The sequence below is a fragment of the Eretmochelys imbricata genome, chromosome 22 (assembly GCF_965152235.1).
Source record: "Eretmochelys imbricata isolate rEreImb1 chromosome 22, rEreImb1.hap1, whole genome shotgun sequence".
NCBI lineage: Eukaryota > Metazoa > Chordata > Testudines > Cheloniidae > Eretmochelys > Eretmochelys imbricata.
The window spans coordinates 3450487-3474194 of NC_135593.1; the positions used below are offsets into that span (position 1 = coordinate 3450487).

At 50.7% G+C, this 23708-nt stretch overlaps 1 protein-coding gene across 1 annotated transcript in view; it reads left to right on the forward strand.

Annotated features, from left to right (window-relative positions):
- The first annotated feature begins 795 nt into the window (after positions 1-795).
- Positions 796-23708, forward strand: part of ROBO4 (roundabout guidance receptor 4) — an 87787-nt gene continuing 64874 nt past the window's right edge. The window contains 1 exon segment of the mRNA XM_077839936.1: positions 796-973. Coding sequence (XP_077696062.1) covers positions 796-973 — 178 coding nt within the window.

Consider the following 23708-nt stretch of genomic DNA (forward strand, 5'->3'; position numbering starts at 1 on the left):
GAGAAACTGGGTTGAGCCATAAGAACAAAAGGAGCCCCCATGATTTTCAGCAGTGGAATGATGAAATAATTGCAGCCAGTGCAATAACTGTAATTGTAACCATTTAAAATGCCTGTCTCCTTGTGACAAATGAACATGTCGCAGGCCCCCTCCAAGCTGCCCCGTCTCACACCAGTTTGACAAAGGAGCAGCCGACAAGCGGTTAAATCTATCAGGGGACGGTCAATTTTGTTTGAAAACAGCCTTTTCTAAAGCAGGAGGCATTCCTTTATGGAGCCAGTCTCGCTGGGCCGGCTGAGAGCACAGGCACGGCAGAGAAAGGGGTTAAAGGCAGAGATGGCTGGTGCTGAGAAGGAACCACAAAGACGCTGTTTGCCTTTTCTCCACTGATCAGTTAATTTAGTTCTTCACAATATTGCGCCCAACTCCTGGTGGTGCTGCCCCCCCTCGCTGTTCTGATGTCACAGATGGTGCGGAGAAAGCAGCCCCCGTGGTGCCACGCAGCCCCCTCACAGCATGGGGCCTACATGCCTTCCTCCCCCATTGTCCACCACTTCAAAAAGAAGAAGGGGGGAAAAAAAGGAGGAAAAAAAGTACAAAAGCAGCTGAAAAACATGCTTCATAACAAATTCCCAATACCTTCCCCAGCGGAGGGGCTGGAGCCAGGCAGAGGGGAGAGCCGCGCAGGCAGGGCGGGGGCAGGAGCCTCGCCTTTGGATCCTTTGACTGGAAAGAATTTCTTGTGGGAAGTTGCTTCTCGGAGCCAGGATCTGGCTGGGAGCGTTTCTCCTCGAGATGCTCTCGGCACTCCTCCTGCTGGGCTTGGCTTCCCTCCCCTGGGGCTGGGGCTCCCAGGTGTGCCCGTGTCCCTGCACCTGGCCAGAGGGACAGGGCAGGAGGGGCCTGCAGGGGCCCAACAGGCAGACGAGGCAGCTCCAGCACCACCAGCCTGGGCACCGGCACCGGCTGCGAGGTAAGCGCCTTTCACCAGACTCCTGAGTCCCACAGCCGGCTTGGCTCGAGGCAGGCAAGCCGCGGAGCAGCACGCCCCACCAACACCTGGCTGCCCCAAGGGGCTGTTATCACCGCAGCGCCTGTGGGGAGAGCCGCCAGGCTGAGGGATGGTTCTTTTACTTCCTCTCACCTCTGGGGAATCATTTGGCTGAGAGGATGCTGCACCCCAGGGATTTAGAGGCTGGTGAAAGAGACTCCAAATATTTACCTCCTTGTAAAAGCTTGTCTCCGCCGGTATGTGCAAGCAATGGCTGAAGGGACAGAAAGGGAGGTCTGGGTGATCGGCGTGGGTCGGAGCAATGATTGGGGTTGATATAGTAATGGGGGTGAGGACTGGTGATGGGGGTAGGAGTAGTGACTGCACTGGGAGATCTGGTGTGGTGGTGCTGATTCTCCAAGCGCAGGGAGGAAAGCTGCTCGTTTGTTATTATTATTTATTCTTTGTTAGATACCAGTGCTCAGAGCCATTCATGGCAAACAGACAGTCCCTGCCCCAAAGAACTTACAAGCTGGGAGACAGGATGTACTGGGAAATCCAGGGGAAGAAATAACTCGGAGAGGGAGGAACTCAAAACTGGTGGGCACCACAGAGGTGTTTTGAGGGGGATTTGATCATATTTGTCCTTGAGTCTATGTTGACCCCGTCGGTGTTCCCACTGCCGCCACCTCCAATCCTCATAGATACTGCATCTCTTTCCCTTGTTTCCTAGTAGCTCTTCAGTTAAAAGCCAAGTAGGTGAATCAATGCACTGTTTCTCAGCAAAGTTTCAAGAGCCTGACACTTCCCAGTAAAATGGTGATCAAACTAATGACCGGGGTCTGGGGGACAACTGGAGAAGAGAGGTGTAATTACCATGCCATGTTAGAAGAGACCGAGGCGGTCAGACAGGAGGAAGTGTTTCCCATTTGTACTGACCAATCACTAACCAGTTGCCTAGGTCAGTCTCTGTCCTGAAAGTCAGTGACCAGCCAGGACCTTCTCTTTATTCTTCATGGCTTTCAAAGCTGATCCCCCAAAGCTCAGATCACCTGATTTCAGAGCTGTACTTGTGACCCAAGCCCCAAGAACTTCCAGGGGGCTCACACAGATCCTTTATATCAGGGGTTCTCAAGCTGGGGGTTGTGACCCCTCAGGGGTCACAAGGTTATTACATGGGGGACGTGAGCTGTCAGCCTCTATCCCACTCCCTGCTTCGCCTCCGGCATTTACAGTAGTGTTAAATATAAAAAATGTGTTTTCAATTTATAAGGGGAGGGTCACACTCAGAGGCTTGCGGTGCAAAAGGGGTCACCAATACAAAAGTTTGAGACTACTACTTTACGCCCTCAGAAACTAACAGCAGGAGAAAACACTGCTATTGGACAGAACGCGGGAACGTTTTCCTCTGGGACATGTGCACAAATGCTGCCACCCAGCTTGGCTTTCACACAGATGGTGTGCACAGTGCACACACAGCGTGCACCCAGCAGGGTGAATCAGCCGACCCCTCAAGCACCCTGGCATAATTTCTTTTTTCTGCAGACTGGAAAAGCTGACTTCTGCCAATCCAAAGCCTGTGTCTGAGTCACATTGCAGGTGTAATGCAACAGCACAGCACTGTTTGCCTTGCTGCATGTCTGAGGTACTCCTTAGACCATTTTTCAGCTATCTATTCCTGTGGCCTCTAAATATCAACGCTCCAGGCTGTGGCTGCCTGGCCCTCCTTGCCCTGCATTGGCCGGTATGTGACATCAGAGGACGATCATAGATGACTGGCAGGAGAGCAGGGGGCACCAGTTCTTGTCCACTGTGGTAGTGGGCTTCCTTCCTTTAGGGATAGGTTTGGCAAAGGAAAGGAACTAGCCCCGCCCCAGGAGGTGACCTGGCCACCCACACTGGTGGTTTGGAGACTCCAGCTCTGCTCATGGACATTCCTAGCACCGGGTTTAAAGCCAGAGACTGCGCATGTTTGGTTTGAGATCTGGGACCTTGTACACAGTAGGTTGCAGGGCTACAATAGCAGGTACAGACTGACTACAGAGCTCCCTTCCCAGAGAGATGCTCACCAGACGTGCTCACTGGAGATTCGCTTACTAAGTTTTTTACGCGCTGCATCACCTAGTGGCTGAACCATGTAATACCGTCTAGCATTCTGCTAGGAATGGCAGCTGCCTCCTCCAGAATCACTTTGGTCCATTGTGCATGAAGATCAAGAGTCTTAAATGCAGAATGGGCTTCCCTGACTCCAGCAGCTCTGCCACGTTAGTCTGCAGCTGGATCACAGACAGCTATTCTCCTGCTCCCCATTCCTGGAGCCTGCTGCCCCGCCCTGCAGGCTCCGAGTAGACCAAAAGCAGCGGATGTTTGTCATGTCCTGCATGCGGAGACGCAGGCCCTTGCAGTGGGAACATGATCACAGAGGGTGGCTTAAAGCTTAGAGCTCTTGTAACACTTTGCAACTGATTGTGGATGAATCCTGAAGTGAAACCCTTTCCAAGCCCTGCACATGGGAGGAAGGACGACTCATGTGCGTCCAGGATTACAGGATCCATACATCATTCTGGTTGTGTAAGAAAGTTAATGAACTTACTGTGTTTATAAATACTGACTGTGACACTGCAGCCCATATTCTTCACAGTTGTATGATTATGATGTAATTATGACATTATTGTGATGCATTTTGTACAAGACGGGTCATGTGAGGTGTCATTGGAAAAGTTATGATTTGCTAAATATGGTTATCCTATTTGTATGCATGTATCCCTTTTGTATCTGAAGTTATGAATACTGACTATGTATCTGTATTCCAAACGTGCCTACTCTGAGTAACACCCACAGCTAGCCTTTCAGGTACAACAATGAAGAAGCTAGACAGGGCTGATGGCCCATCAGCAAAGACAATGGGCTATGAAAGGACTTAGCCTTCCTGTAAATGTTTCAGCTGCCCTGTAAGTAATGGCTGCTATGACTCAGCAAGGGTATGTGACCAGACCACATGACACTGAACTCCATTTTGGGTACCTGTATTTTTCCACAAACTGGGCTGGGAACTGAATTTGGAACAAAGGGTTCCCGCCATATAGTAAAGCTATATTAGGTGGGGTGTGACATCACCTGGGGACCTCACTCCCCACACAAGAACACTCCTGGAAACATCTGAGAAACAAAGACTGAACTGGGGGAAGTGCTGGTCCCAGGCTAAAAGGATGTCTAGCCTGTGTATGGAAACCTGGTGGACTGCTTGTGTCATCAGCCAGGGTAAGAATTTGCTAATTCATATCCAGTCTTTCTGGTATCTTAGGCTTAGTTTTTAGTTTTGTTTATTTGCTAGATAATCTGCTTTGATCTGTTTGCTATAATCACTTAAAATCTATATTTTTGTAGTTAATAAACTTGGGGATTTTTTGCTTTATCTAAATCAGTGTGTTTTTGAGTGAAGTGTCTGGGGGGAAATCTCAGTGTGGTTAACACAAGTGTGCATATTCCTCTCCACATTGAGGGAGGGGAAAACTGAGTAATAAATTCATACTGGTCGGGGTTTTGACCAGGGCAGGATGATAGAGCTCTGGGGTACAAGGCTGGGAAGCTGGGGGCATCTTGGCTGTAGCCTCTCTATTGTTGGTTCATTCAGTGGCTGGTCAGAACCTGCATGTAACTGCAGCTGGGTGTGTCCCTGCCTGAGTGAATGCTGGTGGGAGTGTAGGACCCAGAGTGGTCTGCAGATTGTCACAGCAGTGCAGTGCTGAGAGGGAGCCCAGGCTGGTGAGTCAGTGGGCTCAGTGGTACCCCAGTTCCAGGTGGCACCCCAGGAGGAACCCATCACACCAACTTCTTCTCACCTGCCCCATATTTCCTAGATAAGAAACTCCTCTCTAAGAATTTAAGTTGCACCTGCCTTATTTTCTATATTATGCATCAGTGTAACTGGCTGAGATTAAATAGCATCTTTATTGTTATCACCGATAGCTGGGAGATGTGTGCTTTGTACTCGTGGCTGATTTTTGTAACTAAGGAGAGGCTGCACAGAGTCAGGTCTGTTCATGCAGTGAATGCCTGCCATTGGAATAATCCTCTCTGTCTGTATGTAAAGGTACGGGGAGCCTGGCTGGCTGACGACAAAAGGAAAGACTCTGCTCTGTGTGTGAAACGCTGTCAGCTTTTCTTTTTTCAGAGTTCTTTTGTGACTTGTTGGCTTGCAGCTGGAGCAGCACTTGGTTGTTTGGGGCTGGGTGTGCTGAGAACATGTCTTTATGGGATATTCCTCCAGCAGGATTTCTGACTGTGTGTGCGTTAGAGAGACTTTAGCAACTGGGCCTCTAGGGCATCGCTGAGTGACAGTCGACACAGAGTCAAGTTTCAGAGGGGGTGAATTTACTGACTCATTGTCTATGCAAGAGGACAGAGTCCTTCACAGCAGGATCCTCAAAAGGAGTTGTGGGACTTAGGGGCACAGGTCTCCATGACTCTCAGTGGGACTTGGGCTCCGGATGCCATCTGGCACCCACACATGGGAACTGGGTTCTTTAGTATTTATTCCTATGACTACTGGTCAGGTGTGAGTTCTTACCTCTGACCATGTGCTCAGCCCTGGAGAAGACACGAATGAAGCCAGTCCCTCCCTAAGGAGCTCACATCTCACAGTGATCATGTTTGCATACTCCGATGGATGGCAGTGGGACAGGGCATTGCTTATTTAAGGGTACGATCTTCCTGAACAAGAGTAAAGGCTTAGGAGAGAGGCCCTGCAGGAAAGCTCCCGCTCTGGTAGGATCGCTGTTATTCATATAGCTGCACACGCACATGACGAAATCGTGTCCCTGTCCCAGACAGCTCAAAATCCAAGAGGATTATGAAGTTCAGTGTCTCTATCTTATCAAAGTGACGGGGAAGAGGTAACTTGATAACAATCACAATCCCCTATGCAGGAGGGATATTTCTGCTGGTAAAGAGCTCTTCCCTCTGGGAGATCAAGGCAGAAAAGATCCAGTGGCTGGCAGCTGAAGTTTGACACATTCAAACAGAAAATGTTGTGCACATTCTTTTCAGGTGACAAATCTGAGGAACTGTCACAGATCGAGGTGTCGTGAGAGGATGTTTTGGAACAAATTGATAAACTGAACAGTGACAAGTCCCCAGGGCCAGACGGCATCACCCAAGAGTTCTGAAGGAACTCAGATGTGAAATTGCAGAACTACTAACTGTCGTCTGTAACCTATTATTTAAATCAGCTTCTGTACCAAATGATTGGAGGGTAGCTAATGTGATGCCAATTATTTAAAAGGGCTCCAGAGATGATCCTGGCAATTACATGCCGGTAAGCCTGACTTCACTACCGGGCAAACTGGTTGAAACTATAATAAAGAACAAAATTGTCAGACACAGAGACGAACATAATTTGTTGGGGAAGAGTCAACATGGTTTTTGTAAAGGGAAATCATGCCTCACCAATCTACTAGAATTCTTTGCGGGTGTCAACAAGCATGTGGACAAAGGGGATCCAGCGGAGACAGAGTACTTAGATTTTCAGAAAGCCTTTGACAAGATCCCACACCAAAGGTTCTTAAGCAAAGTAAGCTGTCATGAGATAAGAGGGAAGGTCCTCTCAGGGATTGGTAACTGGTTAAAAGATAGGAAACAAAGAGTAGGAATAAATGGTCGGTTTTCAGAATGGAGAGAGGTAAATAGTGGTGTCCCCAGGGGTCTGTACTGGGCCCAGTCCTATTCAATATATTCATAAATGATCTGGAAAAAGGGGTAAACAGTGAGATGGCAAAATTTGCAGATGATACAAAATTGCTCAAGATAGTTAAGTCCTAGGCAGACTGCAAAGAGCTACAAAAGGATCTCTCAAAACTGGGTGACTTGGCAACAAAATGGCAGATGAAATTCAATGTTGATAAATGCAAAGTAATGCACAGTGGAAACATAATCCCAACTATACATGTAAAATGATGGGGTTTAAATTGGCTTGTTACCATTCAAGAAAGAGATCTTGGAGTCATTGTGGATAGTCCCCTGAAAACATCCACTCAATGTGCAGCGGCAGGCAAAAAATGAACAGAATGTTGGGAATCATTAAGAAAGGGATGGATAATGAGACAGAAAATATCATATTGCCTCTGTATAAATCCATGGTACACCCACATCTTGAATACTGCATGCACATGTGGTCGCCTCAACTCAAAAAGGATATATTGGAATTGGAAAAGGTTCAGAAAAGGGCAACAAAAATTATTAGGGGTATGGAACGGCTTCAATATGAGGAGAGATTAATAAGACTGGGACTTTTCAGCTTGGAAAAGAGTCGTCTGTGTGGGTATATGATAGAGGTCTATAAAATCATGACGGGAGTGGAGAAAGTGAATAAGGAACTGTTATTTACTCCTTCTCATAACACAAGAACTAGGGGTCACCAAATGAAATTAATAGATAGCAGGTTTAAAACAAACAAAAGGAAGTATTTTTTCACACAACACACAGTCAATCTATGGAACTCCTGGCCAGAGGATCTTGTGAAGGCTAAGTCTATAACAGGGTTCAAAAAAGAACTAGATAAGTTCATGAAGAATAGGTCCATCAATGGCTATTCGCCAGGATGGGCAGGGATGGTGCCCCTATCCTTTGTTTGCCAGAAGCTGGGAATGGGCAACAGGAGATGGATCACTGGATGATTACCCATTCTGTTCATTCCCTCTGGGGCACCTGGCATTGGCCACTGTCAGAAGACAGGATACTTTGATCTGACCCAATATGGATGTTCTTATGTTCTTATGCTCATTGTTACAGTGAGGAAGATTAACCATTGGAACAGATCACCCAGGGATGGGGGTGGGGGGAGGTGAGTCTCCATCACTTGAGGTCTTTACATCAAGATTGTGGGTCTCTTTGTAAGAGACCTGCTCTATTGCAAGCAGAAATTATTGGGCTTGGATGCAGGAATATGGATGAAATTCTTTGCCCTGGGTTACACAGGAGGTCAGACTGGAGTATCATAATGGTCCCTTCTGGCCTTGGAAGCCATGGCTCTGTGATGTGTAACACAAGACATGGCAGGTGGTACAAGAAGCAGTGGGGAGGATTAGGGTAGCAGTGAGGCAATGATGATCTACGCGACCCCTCTCACATGTATTTATTTTAGACGGGCCCCAAAGAGCAGATTCCAGATGCATCCATGGAGTCTCCCTCAGGGATTCGAGCTGTCTGCTTTCTGTGGCATCTATTGCAAGGGAGCTCTTGTCGCTTTGTGACTAGAATAGCAGCGGTGGAGATGGCTCTCTGTTTCTGTGGCAGCAGACTGCTACCGCGAGCGACGAATGCGAAGGCCTTGGTGAGGGACTGGAGCTGCTGGGAATAAGTTATGCAACAACCTGTGCTCTGTACCCACATCCGCCCTGGCTTGAGAAGGCCAGCAAGGGAGAACTGGGTCCATCGGTGGTGAAGGTTGTCAGGTCCTCAGCAGAGAAAAGTAGGTCACTGACTTCCTTTGAGGCTCATGCTCAGGAAACCGGCCCTTGTTGTCAACAGTCTGGCCAGCCATTGCGCTGAATCCAAGCTGCCAGTTTGTTAGGATACTGTCAGAGGGTGTGGAGAGATGGGTCTCCAAGTCACAGAATCATAGAAGATTAGGGGTAGAAGAGACCTCAGGAGGTCATCTAGTCCAATCCCCCGCTCAAAGCAGGACCGATCCCCAACTAAATCATCCCAGCCAGGGCTTTGTCAAGCCAGGCCTTAAAAACCTCTGAGCATGGAGATTCCACCACCTCCCTAGGTAACTCATTCCAGTGCTTCACCACCCTCCTAGTGAAATAGTGTTTCCTGATATCCAACCTAGATCTCCCCCACTGCAACTTGAGACCATTCTCCTTGTTCTGTCATCTGCCACCATTGGTAACAGCCAAGCTCCATCCTCTTTGGAACCCCCCTTCAGGTAGCTGAAGGCTGCTATCAAATCCCCCCCTCACTCTTCTCTTCTGCAGACTAAATAACCCCAGTTCCGTCAGCCTCTCCTCATAAGTCATGTGCCCCAGCCCCCTGATCATTTTCGTTGCCCTTTTCTGGACTCTATCCAATTTGTCCACATCCTTTCTGTAGTGGGGGGCCCAAAACTGGATGCAATACTCCAGATATGGCCTCACCAGTACTGAATAGAGGGAATAAAAATTTACCTTGATCTGCTGGCAATGCTCCTACTAACGCAACCCAATATGCCGTTAGCCTCCTTGGCAACAAAGGCACACTGTTGACTCATATCCAGCTTCTCATCCACTGTAATCCCCAGGTCCTTTTCTGCAGAACTGCTGCTTAGCCAGTCGGTCTCCAGCCTGTAGCAGTGCATGGGGTTCTTCCATCCCAAGTGCAGGACTCTGCACTTGTCCTTGTTGAAGCTCATCAGATTTCTTTTGGCCCAATCCTCCAATATGTCTAGGTCACTCTGGACCCTATCCCTACCCTCCAGCATATATACCTTTCCCCCCAGTTTAGTTTCATCCACAAACTTGCTGACAGTGCAGTTCATGCCAACATCCAGATCATTAATGAAGACGTTGAACAAAACGGGCCTCAGGACTGACCCTTGGGACACTCTGCTTGAGACTGGCTGCCAACTAGACATCAAGCTGTTGATCACTACCCGTTGAGCTCGACAATCTAGCCAGCTTTCTATCCACCTTATAGTCCATTCATCCAATCCATACTTCTTTAACTTGCTGGCAAGAATACTGTGGGAGACTGAATCGAAAGCTTTGCTAAAGTCAAGGTATATCATGTCCACTGCTTTCCCCATATCCACAGAGCCAGTTATCTCATCATAGAAGGCAATCAGGTTGGTCAGGCATGACTTGCCCTTGGTGAATCCATGTTGACTGTTCCTGATCACCTTCCTCTCCTCCAAGTGCTTCAAAATGGATTCCTTGAGGACCTGCTCCATGATTTTTCCAGGGACTGAAGTGAGGCTGTAGTTGCCCAGGTTCTCCTTCTTCCCTTTTTTAAAAGATGGATACTATATTTGGCTTTTTCCAATCATCCAGGACCTCCCCCGATTGCCACGAGTTTTCAAAGATAATGGACAATAGCTCTGCAATTACATCAGCCAACTCCCTCAGCACCCTTGGATGCATTTCATCCGGCCCCACGGACTTGTGCATGTCCAGCTTTTCTAAATAGTCCTTAACCTGTTCTTCCATCACTGAGGGCTGCTCACCTCCTCCCCATACTGTGCTGCCCAGTGCAGCAGTCTGGGAGCTGACCAAGTCTGTGAAGACCGAGGCAAGAAAAGCATTGAGTACTTCAGCTTTTTCCACATCATCTGTCACTAGATTGCCTCCCCCATTCAGTAAGGGGCCCACACTTTCCCTGATCTTCTTCTTGTTGCCAACGTACCTGTAGAAACCCTTCTTGTTCCCCTTCACATCCCCTGCTAGCTGCGACTCAGTATCTGTGTGGCTCTGGTCGCAGTCTGGCTCGGTCTGCAGTCTGAACTGCAGAAGTGCCAAGCACTCGCAGCTGCACCCAAAGTCACTGGGGGCTGGACTTTGAAGTGCTGTGTAATGCTAAAGACTGAACAATCAAGCCGGGGTATCTCACATTGGGCACCCAGAACAGTGACCACTTCAGCCTTAATCTCTCTTGTCCTCAGCTTCCATCCGTCAAATGGGGATATAGCACCCACTCACCGCCTGGGATTTTGTGTTACCTGCACACATTAGGGCACCCCACCTTTTCCCAATTCATAGGGCTCCAGGCGAAAACCACCTACCCTTACCCAATTTGCAGGGCTCAGGGCCACACATACCCAATTCGTAGGGCTCAGGGTGTAACTAATCTGGTCAATGTAAGTACCCACACCCTTTCCCAATACGTAAAGGAGCCTTACTCAGTAATATCCTACTTAACCTCTATTTATTAACGATCACCAACAACAGAATGCACATGCTACACATAGAGTGCTCACCACTCCCAATAAAACAGATGAACTTTTCTTGATGGCCATCAGGATCAGCTCCATCTGGGGGACTCCAGTTTCTGACTGGTGTCATTGGCAGAGTGTTGGTGTCTGGCAGCTCTGATCTTTAGGGGTGTGTCCTGGAGTTGGTTCCCAAAGAACTTCCTTTTGGACTCCAGTTTATACAGTGAAATTTGAGTCCTGTTTAGCTATTCCTTAACCAATCATTATACTAAAATTTTATTAACCAATCCTAACATAGTGTAGCAAAATTCTCCAACCAATCCTACCCCACCATCTTAATTAATTTACCTCTAGCAAAATTAATTATATAACAGACAAAAATCATTAAAGAACCAGACCGAGACCATACAGATAAACAATAGGGAAGTGGGGACCATAGTGAAAAAACAATAAAGAAATGAGGATTTCACAACCACAACTACTGAGAAGTGATTTCTTGCCAGACAGGATGCTATCAAACTAAGTTTTCTTTAACCATCTTAAGATCTGCTTCTTAATCTGGTGATAGTGGGGGCCATTCGGACAGGATCTCCTTCTTACCAGCCTATTACATTGTTTTAATATAATTTAGATGGACTGTGAGGATGTGACTTCCTGCTTCTCAGCTAAAGGCTGCTGCTTGGCTGCTCTTTTAATCTGGCTGCAGACAAAGGCCTTAGGCTTTAGGCCTTACAATATGGCTGCAGACAAAGGCCTTATCCTTACAGTTGGGAAGAGGAGTACACTAATGTTTGGGAAGTACTCTGATGCTCCAGTGATGAGTGCCATAATGAGACCCAGGAGCAAAGGATTCCCCTGCCTTCAGAGCGGGGTCTGAACAGTGGGCAGTAAATAAGGAAGGGGACCAGCTGCCTGGTTCAGTGAGCACAGCCCAGCCTGGGCACTGATGAGGAGGAGTCCTCTGGAAAAGCTGGTATGTGCTGATGTAACTAAAGGTTGGGCGCATAAGCACAAGGGTCTGAGTCAGGTTGCTCAGGTGACCTTCCTTCTGGCAGTTCCTGACTTTGAAGCGCTTGGCTTGGCTACCTTAATTCTGTGCCTTTCGTGGCGTCTGTGTGTAACTGTGTCAAAACCATTCTGTGATTTAGCACGTTTACTACAGCAGAGCTAGGGGCAAATGGCGCTTTTGTCTGCTGTCCACACTGTGCCATAGCCCTGTTTGTGGGATGTCTCCGGCAGCCCCGTGGGAATTGGGAACTTACACCAGACTGTTGTTGGTGCATTTCCGTCCAGCGCCCAGGGAGAAGCATGCATGGCACCATGCACTTGGAGCCGTGACCGGGCACTGGATTTCAAAACACATTTTATATTTTATTCAAAATACTCCACGGACGCCCAAGCCCCAGCCACTATCCACAGAGCCCAGCCCCAGGTCCTTTCTTAGCCCATCTCACTTTGAGTCCTAAGGGGGGGCAGAGTCCCCTGGCATAGGGATTTCTGGGAAAGTTTTGCCTTAGCCCAGCAATTCTGGCTGTGGTCAAGGCCGTGATGTCATAAGAACATAAGAACGGCCGTACTGGGTCAGACCCAAGGTCCATCCAGCCCAGTATCCTGTCACCGACAGTGGCCAAGGCCAGGTGCCCCAGAGGGAGTGAACCTAACAGGTAATGATCAGTGATCTCTCTCCTGCCATCCATCTCCACCCTCTGACAAACAGAGGCTAGGGACACCATTCCTTACCCATCCTGGCTAATAGCCATTAATGGACTTAACCTCCATGAATTTATCCAGTTCTCTTTTAAACCCTGTTATAGTCCTAGCCTTCACAACCTCCTCAGGCAAGGAGTTCCACAGGTTGACTGTGCGCTGAGTGAAGGAGAACTTCCTTTTATTTGTTTTAAACCTGCTACCCATTAATTTCATTTGGTGGCCCCTAGTTCTTATACTATGGGAACAAGTAAATAACTTTTCCTTATTCACTTTCTTCACACCACTCATGATTTTATAGACTTCTGTCACATCCCCCCTTAGTCTCCTATCTTCCAAGCTGAAAGTCCTAGCCTCTTTAATCTCTCCTCATATGGGACCCGTTCTAAACCCCTAATCATTTTCGTTGCCCTTCTCTGAACCTTTTCTAATGCCAGTATATCTTTTTTGAGACCACATCTCTATGCAGTATTCAAGATGTGGGCATACCATGGATTTATATAAGGGCAATAAGATATTCTCCATCTTATTCTCTATCCCTTTTTTAATGATTCCTAACATCCCGTTTGCTTTTTTGACCTCCACTGCACACTGCGTGGACATCTTCAGAGAACTATCCATGATGACTCTAAGATCTTTCTCCTGATTAGTTGTAGCTAAATTAGCCCCCATCATATTGTATGTATAGTTGGGGTTATTTTTTCCAATGTGCATTACTGTCCACATTTATCCACATTAAATTTATCCACATTAAATTTCATTTGCCATTTTGTTGCCCAATCACTTAGTTTTGTGAAATCTTTTTGAAGTTCTTTACAGTCTGCTTTGGTCTTAACTATCTTGAGCAGTTTAGTATCATCTGCAAACTTTGCCACCTCACTGTTTACCCCTTTCTCCAGATCATTTATGAATAAGTTGAATAGGATTGGTCCTAGAACTGACCCTTGGGGAAAACCACTAGTTACCCCTCTCCATTCTGAAAAGTTACCATTTATTCCTACCCTGTGTTCCCTATCTTTTAACCAGTTCTCAATCCATGATAGGATCTTCCCTCTTATCCCATGACAATTTACATAAGAGCCTTTGGTGAGGGACCTTGTCAAAGGCTTTCTGGAAATCTAAGTACACTATGTCTACTGGACCCCCCTTGCCCACATGTTTGTTGACCCCCTCAAAGAACTCTAATAGATTAGTAAGACATGATCTCCTTTTACAGAAACCATGTTGACTTTTGCCCAACAATTTATGTTCAATTTATGTGTCTGACAATTTTATTCTTTACTATTGTTTCAACTACTTTGCCCGGTACTGACATTAGACTTACCGGTCTGTAATTGCCAGGATCACCTCTAGAGCCCTTCTTAAATATTGGCGTTACATTCGCTGTCTTCCAGTCATTGGGTACAGTAGCTGATTTAAAGGACAGGTTACAAACCATAGTTAATAGTTCTGCAATTTCACATTTGAGTTCTTTCAGAGCTCTTGGGCGAGTGCCATCTGGTCCTGGTGACTTGTTCCTGTTCAGTTTCTCAATTAATTCTAAAGCCTCCTCTAGTGACATTTCAATCTGTAACAATTCCTCAGATTTGTCACCTACAAAGGACGACTCAGGTTTGGGAATCTCACTAACATCCTCAGCCATGAAGACTGAAGCAAAGAATTCATTTAGTTTCTCTGCAATGACTTTATCGTCTTTAAGTGCTCCTTTTGTATCTTGATCATCCAGGGGCCCCACTAGTTGTTCAGCAGGCTTTTGATGTACTTAAAAAACATTTTGTTATTACCTTTTGAGTTTTTGGCTAGCTGTTCTTCAAACTCCTTTTTGGCTTTTCTTATTACATTTTTACATTTAATTTGGCAGTGTTTATGCTCCTTTCTATTTACCTCACTAGGATTTGACTTCCACTTTTTAAAAGGTGCCTTTTTATCTCTGTCACGGAGTGTGGGGGAGTCCAGGCCCTGCACCCCTCTTCCTGGGATTCACCGTGACTCTCATCCAGCCAGTAAAACGGAAGGTTTATTGGACAATAGGAACACAGTCTAAAACAGAGCTTGTGGGTACAACCAGGACCCCTCAGTCAAGTCCTTCTAGGGGGCAAGGAGCTTAGACCCCAGCCTTGGGGTTCCCTGCATTTGACCACCCAGCACTAAACTGAAACCAAAAAACCCCCCTCCCACAGTCTCACTCCTCCTTCCCCCAGCTCCTCCTCCAGCCTTTGTCCAGCTTCCCGGGCAAAAGTGTCACCTGGGTCCAACCCCCTCCCAGCTCAGGTTACAGGCTCAAGTATTCTCACTCAAGTGGAGTCATCCCCCATGCAGACAGACCCAGCAGAACTAGATGGCATTCCCCGGTCAACCCAGCCTGCTCCCTACTGCGTCACATCTCTCCCCACTTTGAGACTGAACTGAGCGGGGTCACTCTGACCCATGACCTGGGGAAGTTCGGGGCCGCCTCTCTGGGACAGCGCATCCACTATCAGGTTGGCACTTCCCTTCACATGGACCACGTCCATGTCGTAATCCTGCAGGAGCAGGCTCCACCTCAGGAGCTTGGCGTTGGCTCCTTTCATCTGGTGCAGCCAGGTCAGGGGAGAGTGATCGGTGTAGACGGTGAAGTGTCGCCCGAAGAGATAGGGCTCTAGTGTCTTGAGGGCCCACACCATGGCCAGACACTCCTTCTCGATGGCCGCGTAGTGTTGCTCCCGGGGTAGCAACTTCTTGCTCAGGTACACGATGGGGTGTCTCTCCCCCTTTTCATCCTCCTGCATTAACACCGCCCCCAGTCCCGTGTCTGAGGCGTCGGTGAACACCACAAAGGGCTTGTCAAAGTCTGGGTTTGCCAGGACTGGGCCACTGACCAGAGCCTCCTTCAGCGCCCGGAAAGCCTCCTGGCACTGCTCGGTCCAGACCACCTTGTCTGGCTTTCACTTCCTGCATAGCCCAGTGATGGGGGTGGCTAAAGTGGGGCACAAATCTTCAATAGTACCCCGCCATCCCAATAAAGGCTTGGACCTGCTTTTTGGTTTGGGGAGCGGGCCAGTCTCTGATCACCTCCACCTTGGCTGGTTCCAGCTTTAGGCAGCCGCTCCCCACCCGATGGCCCAGGTAAGATACTTCTGCCATCCCCACCTTGCACTTCTCAGCTTTTACGGTCAGCCCAGCCCCCTGGAGTCGGTCCAGCACTTGTCTAACCTGGGACACATGGTCCTCCCAGGTCTGACTAAAGACACAGATGCCGTCAATATACGCCACGGCAAAACTCTCCGTCCCCCTCAGTAGCTGGCCCATCTGCCCACGTCTTCTAGCTGACCATGAGAAGTGACCTGGCCCTGTCCTGCTGCTGCAGGCTCTGGTCTCCGCTCCAGCTCCTTTCCCGGAGGGAGTCAGCAGCTCATGTGGCCATGCCCAGGACGTGTGCACTTTCACACATCTACAGCATAGCGGGCAGGTGGGCCAGGTGTGCCCATGGGCTGGCCTAGCTGGAACCCTGTTGAGCAGCTGCCCTGCGGCCTGGGCAGATTGCTGCTCCAGTCTGCCAGAGAGTTGCTACTGTAACTTCACAGACCAGGCCCCCCAGCTCCCTGTGCCCCCATCTGCAGACAGCATTCCAGTATCGCCTGCACTGTCAATTGCATGGAGAGTCTCGCCGTACCCGGTGTTTCCCCAAAGCGCCAGTGCCTGGAGTCAGGGGATGGCATGAGAATCTCCGCTTCCTTTGCAAAGAATAAGTCAGTCCTGAACCTGCTCCATCCCCCAACAGCGCAGGCCCCAGAAGGCAAAGGACAAGAGCCGGTGTTGTTCGGCGTGTACAGTCTCGTAATTTGTAAGCTAATCTCATGATTTTCAGACCCTGAGCCGCCTCCCTCATAGGCCCAACACGGCTCAGCCGTGGCCCTTCTCGGTTAAGGAGCAGGGGCACAGAATGGCTCTGGGGAGGGACACAATAGGGCTGGGAGCAGGGGAGAGAGGCCTAGTATGGATTTGAATACAGGGTAACTCGTATTTGGGTGAGGGAGCAACAGACCTTGGGGTGAGTGGGTCTGGGTGTGTGTGGGGCAGTGGATTGGGGGGTTCTGTGATGGATTGGACCCCCCATGGCCTCGCTTCTGAGCTGGGTGGGGGCTCCCCCCAACAGCCTCAGTTCTGTGCTGGGTAGGGAGTCCCTCCATGGCCTCAGTTCTGTATCCGGTGGGGGGGGCCTGCAGCTTCAGTTGTGTCCTCCCCCCCGCAGCCTTTACCAGATATAGAAATCCTGCCTGCAGCTGCCAGTCCCCCCACCCCCACTCCGCTCCCGCGGCTCCCCAGCGACCCCAGGATGGAGAGGCGACAGGGACACTTCCTGTCCCAGCCCTGATCTGCTAAGCCACACTCAGCAGATCATCTAATGGCAACAGTGGGCTGGATCGAACACAATGGGAGCTGGAAACATGAGTCATCTGGCAATCCTGGCCTTTCTCATCGGGCCCCTTCCAGCCCCCCAGGACGGGCCAGCAGCTCCCACGCCTGAGGCCCCAGGCTCAGCTCCTGACCTACACCATGCAGAACAATGAGCCACTCTCCCTCAAAGCGGCCGTCACCTGCGCTCCAAGGAGAAGCACGTGTTGTGGAGGGATGGGGCTGGGGAGACGGGGGTCCTGAGCATGCCAGAAAACAGGAGAATAAGACCAGGGTAAAGCTCGTCTCTCCTCCCCCGCCCTGTGCCCCAATCACAATGGCAGTGCCCCTACCTGGGTAGCATCCCCAGCCTTTGGCTGAATAGCCCGCCAACCGTAGCAGAGCATTGAGGGACTCTTTCTAATGGTCCCCTCGCTGTGGTGCCGACCGGCAGCTCCTTTCCTTGGGCGGCAGGGCACCCTGGGGTGAGCAGGTGTCTCTCAGGCGGGTTGGGGCAGGACGCTGGGAGCCCTGGACTACACTTTGATCAACGCAGAAACCCAAACAGACAAACGCTGCCACTGATTCCCCATGTGCCCCTGGGCAAGTCCCTGCCGCCCCGGGGCCCCAGCCCAGCAGTGCCTAAGTCTCTGCGTGAGGCCCAGGGAAGCCAGCACCTTTCTGCCCACAGCTGAACTTTGGGGGTTTCCCCCCAGTCCTCTCAGCCCATCCGGGATCTTGAGAGGGTGAAAAAATCCTTTTGCCCTTTATAGCAATTAGTGCTGCCTCCCCGGCTCCCTCAAGGACCTCCGCAGGCAGAGCATGGAGATGTGGCGAGCTCTGGGCCGGAAGGACTGGTCTGATCATCCAGGCTGACCTGCCGGCACAGAACTTCACCCCAAGATTTCTGCACCAAGCTTGTCGCTCGGACAGGTGAGAGCAGAGCATTCTGCAGCAAGGGAACCCCCGCCCCATCCCTTGCAATCTGGGAATTCCCCTCTCTGGTAGCCATTGCGTCCTATTTCCTGTTTGAACTTGGCTGACTCCAGCTTCCAGGCATCGACTCTTGTTCTGCCTTTGTCTGATCTGTCTGTCTGTCGGTCTGTCATATGCAGTGTCATTGTAGCCGTCTGGGTCCCAGGATATTAGAAAGACAAGGTTGGTGAGGTAATAGCTTTCATTGAACCAACTTCCATTGGTGAGAGAGACACGCTTTCGAGCCATGCAGAGCTTGTCTTCAGGTCAGTCAGTCTGTCTATTGCAGGGCTTTATTATGCCACCTTCCATGCCAAATGCAGGGGAGGGGTAGCTCAGTGGTTTGAGCATTGGCCTGCTAAACCCAGGGTTGTGAGTTCAATCCTTGAGGGGCCCTTTTAGAGATCTGGGGCAAAAATTGGGGATTGGTCCTGCTTTGAGCAGGGGGTTGGGCTAGATGACGTCTTGAGGTCCCTTCCAACCCTGATATTCTATGATTCTATGAAATCAAGACCAACAGCAAAGTTCTTAGTGAACTTCGTGGAGTTTGTGGCACTTCTCCCTTTTTGGGGTAAAATTTCTTCTGGGGAGGGGCAAGGTTAAATATTGATAGTTCAGTGTTATTAATGTATTTTCTTACCATGGATTTTCAGGGTTTGTTTGGGTTTGTGGTTTGGTCGGTTGGTGTCTGGGGGTAAAAGGGGTTCTGGTGTCAGGGTTGGGGGGTAGAATGGGGGTTGGATTAGTGTCAGTGTAGGTTGTTGCAGGTGTTGGGGTTTGGCGGTGTGAGGGGGTGTCAGAGCTGGATAAGGCCTGTTAGAGGAGTGTGGTGTCAGACTGAGATGGGGTGTACAAACCCCACACTACAGAACAGGGAGGTAAGGAGCACTTCTGGTCACAGGAGGTTTCGCCCAGCCACACCTGCCGGGTATTGTTCAGGTTAAAGGCTCAGCACAGCTCAAGCATGGCAGTGAGTGCCAGGGAGCAGCTGAAGGAAATGGCATGTCCAGGGGAGATGGCTCAGCCTTCCAGGGTCAGGAGTTCAAGTTCAGTTGAGGTCAGCAGCCAAACCGGGACCCATGTTGCTCCTTAGCCACAATCTTCCTCGTTGAGGTGAGAAGTTCCGCATATCTAATGTCACGGTCAATGCAGAGAGGCCACAGAATGCATTGCTCGGCCCAGGTAAATCACCTGCCAATGACACGGCAGAAGGTCAAGTTCCTACAGAGCAAGAGGAACGTGCACCAGGCTTGCCCCGCCCCGATTACAGAGCATCTAGGAGAAGCTTGGAGGTTCTTTCGGTGGGTGCAGAGGTTGAGGGGATCAGGAGCTGTGAGAGGCACAGACATTACACACCGAACGGCCCAGACAGGACAAGAGGTCTATGTTAGTGAGCAAAGAGATGCAAGCACAGTCCCCTCTCCCTGCTACAGTGTGTGTGACACCTGCACACGCACGTGGCAGACTTGGGTATCGTTCTCAGACTGGGGCCCCACTTTTATATGAAAACTCCGTCCTTCCAATTGCCCGTGCTGCTTATTTCCATTCGTTTGCAACTGCACCATGCTGCAGATGCATCCTCCTTGCACTGACCCCTGCCTGTTATGGACCAAATTGAGAGCGGGTGTTAGAGGAGCATCTCCCAAAAGCCCATTACCCTCTTTCGAATTGCCCCAGTCTGACTGTGGCTGCCGTGTGCTGGGGTGGATCAGTTCTATAAAAGGATTCTCTTGTGAGTGCTTCTAAACAAACTCCTCCTTGTAATCAAGGCCACGTTTCCCTGCACCGCTCTGTCTTGTCCGATGGCCAGTTAACACACCTCTGACAATGCTGTTGTCATTCTCCAGTGACCAGCATCTCTCAGGCTTCAGTTACAATGGGCTTTGCTGCCAAAAATGTCAACCGTCTCTTCCCCCAGTGGGAAGGCTAGCGCAGAGGGGGATGTATTAAACATCATGCTCAGTGCAGGTGCACACTGCACAGCAGTCTCCAGTTGCCCTCCCCAGAGCTGCCATCGATGGATCAGACCCTGCTAGTGGCAGGTGACAAAGGACAAGGGTTCACTGTCTCCCCAACAAGTACCTCGCTGATGCACACACACACTCGCACTCACCCAGTCCCTCCCCTCTGGTCCCTCCCTGTAGGATCCTGCACCGCAAGCTCATGCCCTGGCCAGGAGGAAGGGGTGGATTTCTGAAGCCATCTGAGGGACGCCCTGACTGCCCGGGGCTGAGAGCTGGGAGCTAGGGAGTGAGAGAGAGTCTGAGAACCAAACCAGGGCAGGCTAGAGCTGTCCCAGCGCCTCTCCTACTAGGCAGCCGTGTTCTCCTTAAGCATGTTCTGTTTACGTTCATTGCAGCACTTCCTGCCCGCTCTGGAATGTCCTGCTATTGTGAGCCCCAGCTCCCTGCCAAGTCCTGCCATGGGGACAGTTTCACAGGGTGAACCATAGGAATAGTCCTTGGGATCAAACCTTGTTAGTGACCATTTAAAAAGGGATGATGCAAACTCCTCCTGTCCTTCCTGCCCCCGTGTTGTGACCCAGTCTCCAGTGCCCTCGGCGCAGGGGCCCTCTCCGCAGTCTGGTTCTGCAGCAGGAGTGCTGCGCGTGCTCTGAGCGGGGCGTTTCCCAGGGTAGGGCCTGGCCGAACATCCCAGGGCCACTCCGTGCACTCGGGGCCTTGTCTGCACTCGCCTCTTTCCCTCCAATCTCCCATTGTCACTGGCGCAGCTCTGCGCTGGCTTAGAAAAACACCGACAGCCTTCAATATTTTACCTTGTCCGGTGCCACACAGGGTTCAATGACACTGATTGGAAGGTCTGGGACCACCCTGCCTCCGAGTGGAAATGGTGCAAAATCAAGTGCAGATACAGCCTGCGGGCAGCACAGCGTCTCCCAGCCTCGGCCCTGCACTGGACACAGCTAGGTCGTGCAGGGCCACATTACAACACGGGTCTCCAACATGCAGTCCTGCCTTAGGCAACTTCTCATCGATCCAAGGCATCACCAACTCTTGCAATTTTATCTCAAATCTCGTGACAGTTGGCGTTTTTCTTGAAGTTCCCACGCCTGGAACCAGGAGAATAAACCTCGGCTTTCATTGGAAAAGGGAGCCTGGTTCCAGCCTCTGGGAGTGGAGAGATGCGGAAAATGGGGCCCAAGTGCAACCTCCGTGCCTGGACCCCAGAAAGCAAAGCCCCACCCCCACCCCGCAGGGTATTATTTTTCGGAATCTCCTGATTTGAAGCAGGTCTCATGCTTTGGGGGCTGGACTCCTGGTTTTGGGATGTGTGGGGCTTCAATAGTTCCCAAGTGAAGTGTCTTGGAGCTTTGGACTGGATTCCCAAGGGCATTCCAGTCCCACTCCCTTCCGTGACCCTTAGCCAGTGGTTAGCGCACCCATGTTCAGACCCCCCTCTGGAGCAGTGCTAAACACCAGCTTGGGACTACTGGCGGGTGGTCACTCTCAGGCTCTCCTGTTGAAGCTGTTTCACTTTGTAGAATAATTCAGTATTCAGGGGAGCAGGAACTGGAACCCAGGCTTGTCCCCCGCCCCGCAGCTGAGTGCCCTGCCTTCTGGGCTACAGAGTCATTTTCAGTGTCTCGCTCCGGCCCAAGGCCTGGGCAAGGATTTGATGCCATGTGGAACAGCGACAACAAGAGAAGGTGAGAGGCACCCACTGCGGCCCGGGGGTTGGGCTACTCACCTAGCAGGGGGCAGAGCTGGGCTCAAGTCCCTCTCTAGAGTGGGGATACCAACGTGGTGAGTGCTCTAACCACTGGACTGAAGGGTGCCAGGGGGCACAGGACCACCACCTCCTTGCCCTCCTCCAAGTCTATGACTAGCCCTTAGTTCCTTTGTTTTTGTTAAAAATGCCCAAAACAAAACAATGGTGTTTCCAATTTGTCGACATTTTAAAAAAAATTTGGGTTTGGTTTGACCCAAAGGGAGCCTTGTGTCTGATGTGTCAAAACTGCCAGTCAGTTATTGGCCCCGCGCTGCTGATCGCCTCCCTGCGAGCAGCAGTGTGCCGAGCTCTGGGCGTGCTCTGAGACCAGTCTCTGCCTAGCAGGGTGGCCTTGGCTCTCTGGATGAGGTGCCTGGATATGCCATGTGACTGGGACCTGGGGCAGCCCAGGGCTAGCCACAATGAGGCATACGCTGACATTGGCATAGCACCAGTCTTGTGGCCCATCCAGCCCTTTGCCTACCTCTCGCATTGATTTGCACTTCGGCACTTTCCATCCGAGGATCTCAAAGCGCTTCACCAGCGTGAGTGAAGAAGCCCTGCCAGTGCGGTAGGTCAGTCCTACCAGCCTGGAGCAGCACACGCCTGATGGAGCTGAGACTACAGCCTACTCCTGCTAAGGAGTGAGTCTGCGATCTCACTGCTAGGCAACGCTATACCCTGTATTCAAGGGATGGAAAGCTACAAAACTCTGCCTATGCGTAAAGCTCAACGGTACGGTAAAGCGTGGTCCCAGCCTGGGCCTGGCACCCTGATAAAAGTCTGTCTGTCTCTCTGTCTGTCGTGCAGCAAATGCTCCTGCTTGTTTAGTCTGGCAGACCAGGGATCCGGGGAAGGGTGGAGCAGAGAAGCAACCTTCTCTCATTTTGCGCCCGCTCCTTTAGACAGGGACACAGCCCAGGACATGAGCTGTAAATACAACGGGTCCTGGGCCTGGGGGCTGGAGGCAGGCAGCCAGTTAACGTTTAAGGAATTTAAAAAAGAGAATTCCTATGGCGAGGGGCTTGTTTGTCTGCAGCGCTGGCTTGCCGGGGCGGATCCCAGCTCTCCTGCCATGCGGCAGGAAACAGGAAGGTTTGTGCTCACCCCCTCCTGCCTGCGCTCTGAGGAGGGCTCATTAAGCAGCCCTATTTTCAAACTGAAGTTGCAGGCAACAAAGCTGGAGTTCACACACACTCCCCTCCACTCAGCAAACAGGCACCAGCCGGCACCCGGCAGGGAGAGGAGCCTTCTGCGGTGTGTGGGCGACTACCCGGTGGGAGCTGCAGAGCCTAAGGCCCAGGGGCAGCGCAGCAGCTCAGGGGCGAGTGAACTAGGTTCACCTTCGCCTCGAGGCCATCCGCATTGAGCGTCCTCGTGACCTGGGAGAGCATGGCAGCAGCGTGGATTGCAGTGCAGGGGCTATTGCTGGGTGCAGCCTTGCTGCAGCTGGAAGGTGAGTTCCTTCCCAGGGCCCTGCCTCTGGCACTGGCCTTGTGGCGGGTTCTAGCCGAAGGGCTGACCAGGGCAGGCAGGGATTTCTGGGGGGCAGTCTGTTACTTCCGTTCTCTGCACTGACTGTGGGTAAGATGGGAACCCCCTGCTGCTGTCCGCGGAGGAGCGAGTGCTCACCCTGCCCTGGGCGAGCTATTTCCTCTTGCCTGGAATTGCCTTTTCCCTGAGATCGGCACAAGAGAGCCGGGCAATGCGCAGTGGCCATCGGGCGTGGCCGTGGGAGGACAGCCTATAGCCAGCATTCGGCAAGGCTGGGGTTGTCTTGAACCCCATTTTATTGGGGTTCTTCCCCATGTAGCACAGCTCCTGGGTCTGGCCCATCAGCTGGTTGCTGAGCAGCTCCGAACACCAGGGCAGACCAAGCAGGGAAATGTTGATTCCTTGGGACGGAGCCATTGTCTTGCCACCTCTTTCCTTTGCTTTTGTGCATCTCAAACTGCGAGTGCCTCGGGGTCAGAGGGAGCTTTTCTCTCTCTGCATCGCTCGGTGTTCAGCTCGGGTGCCAATGCT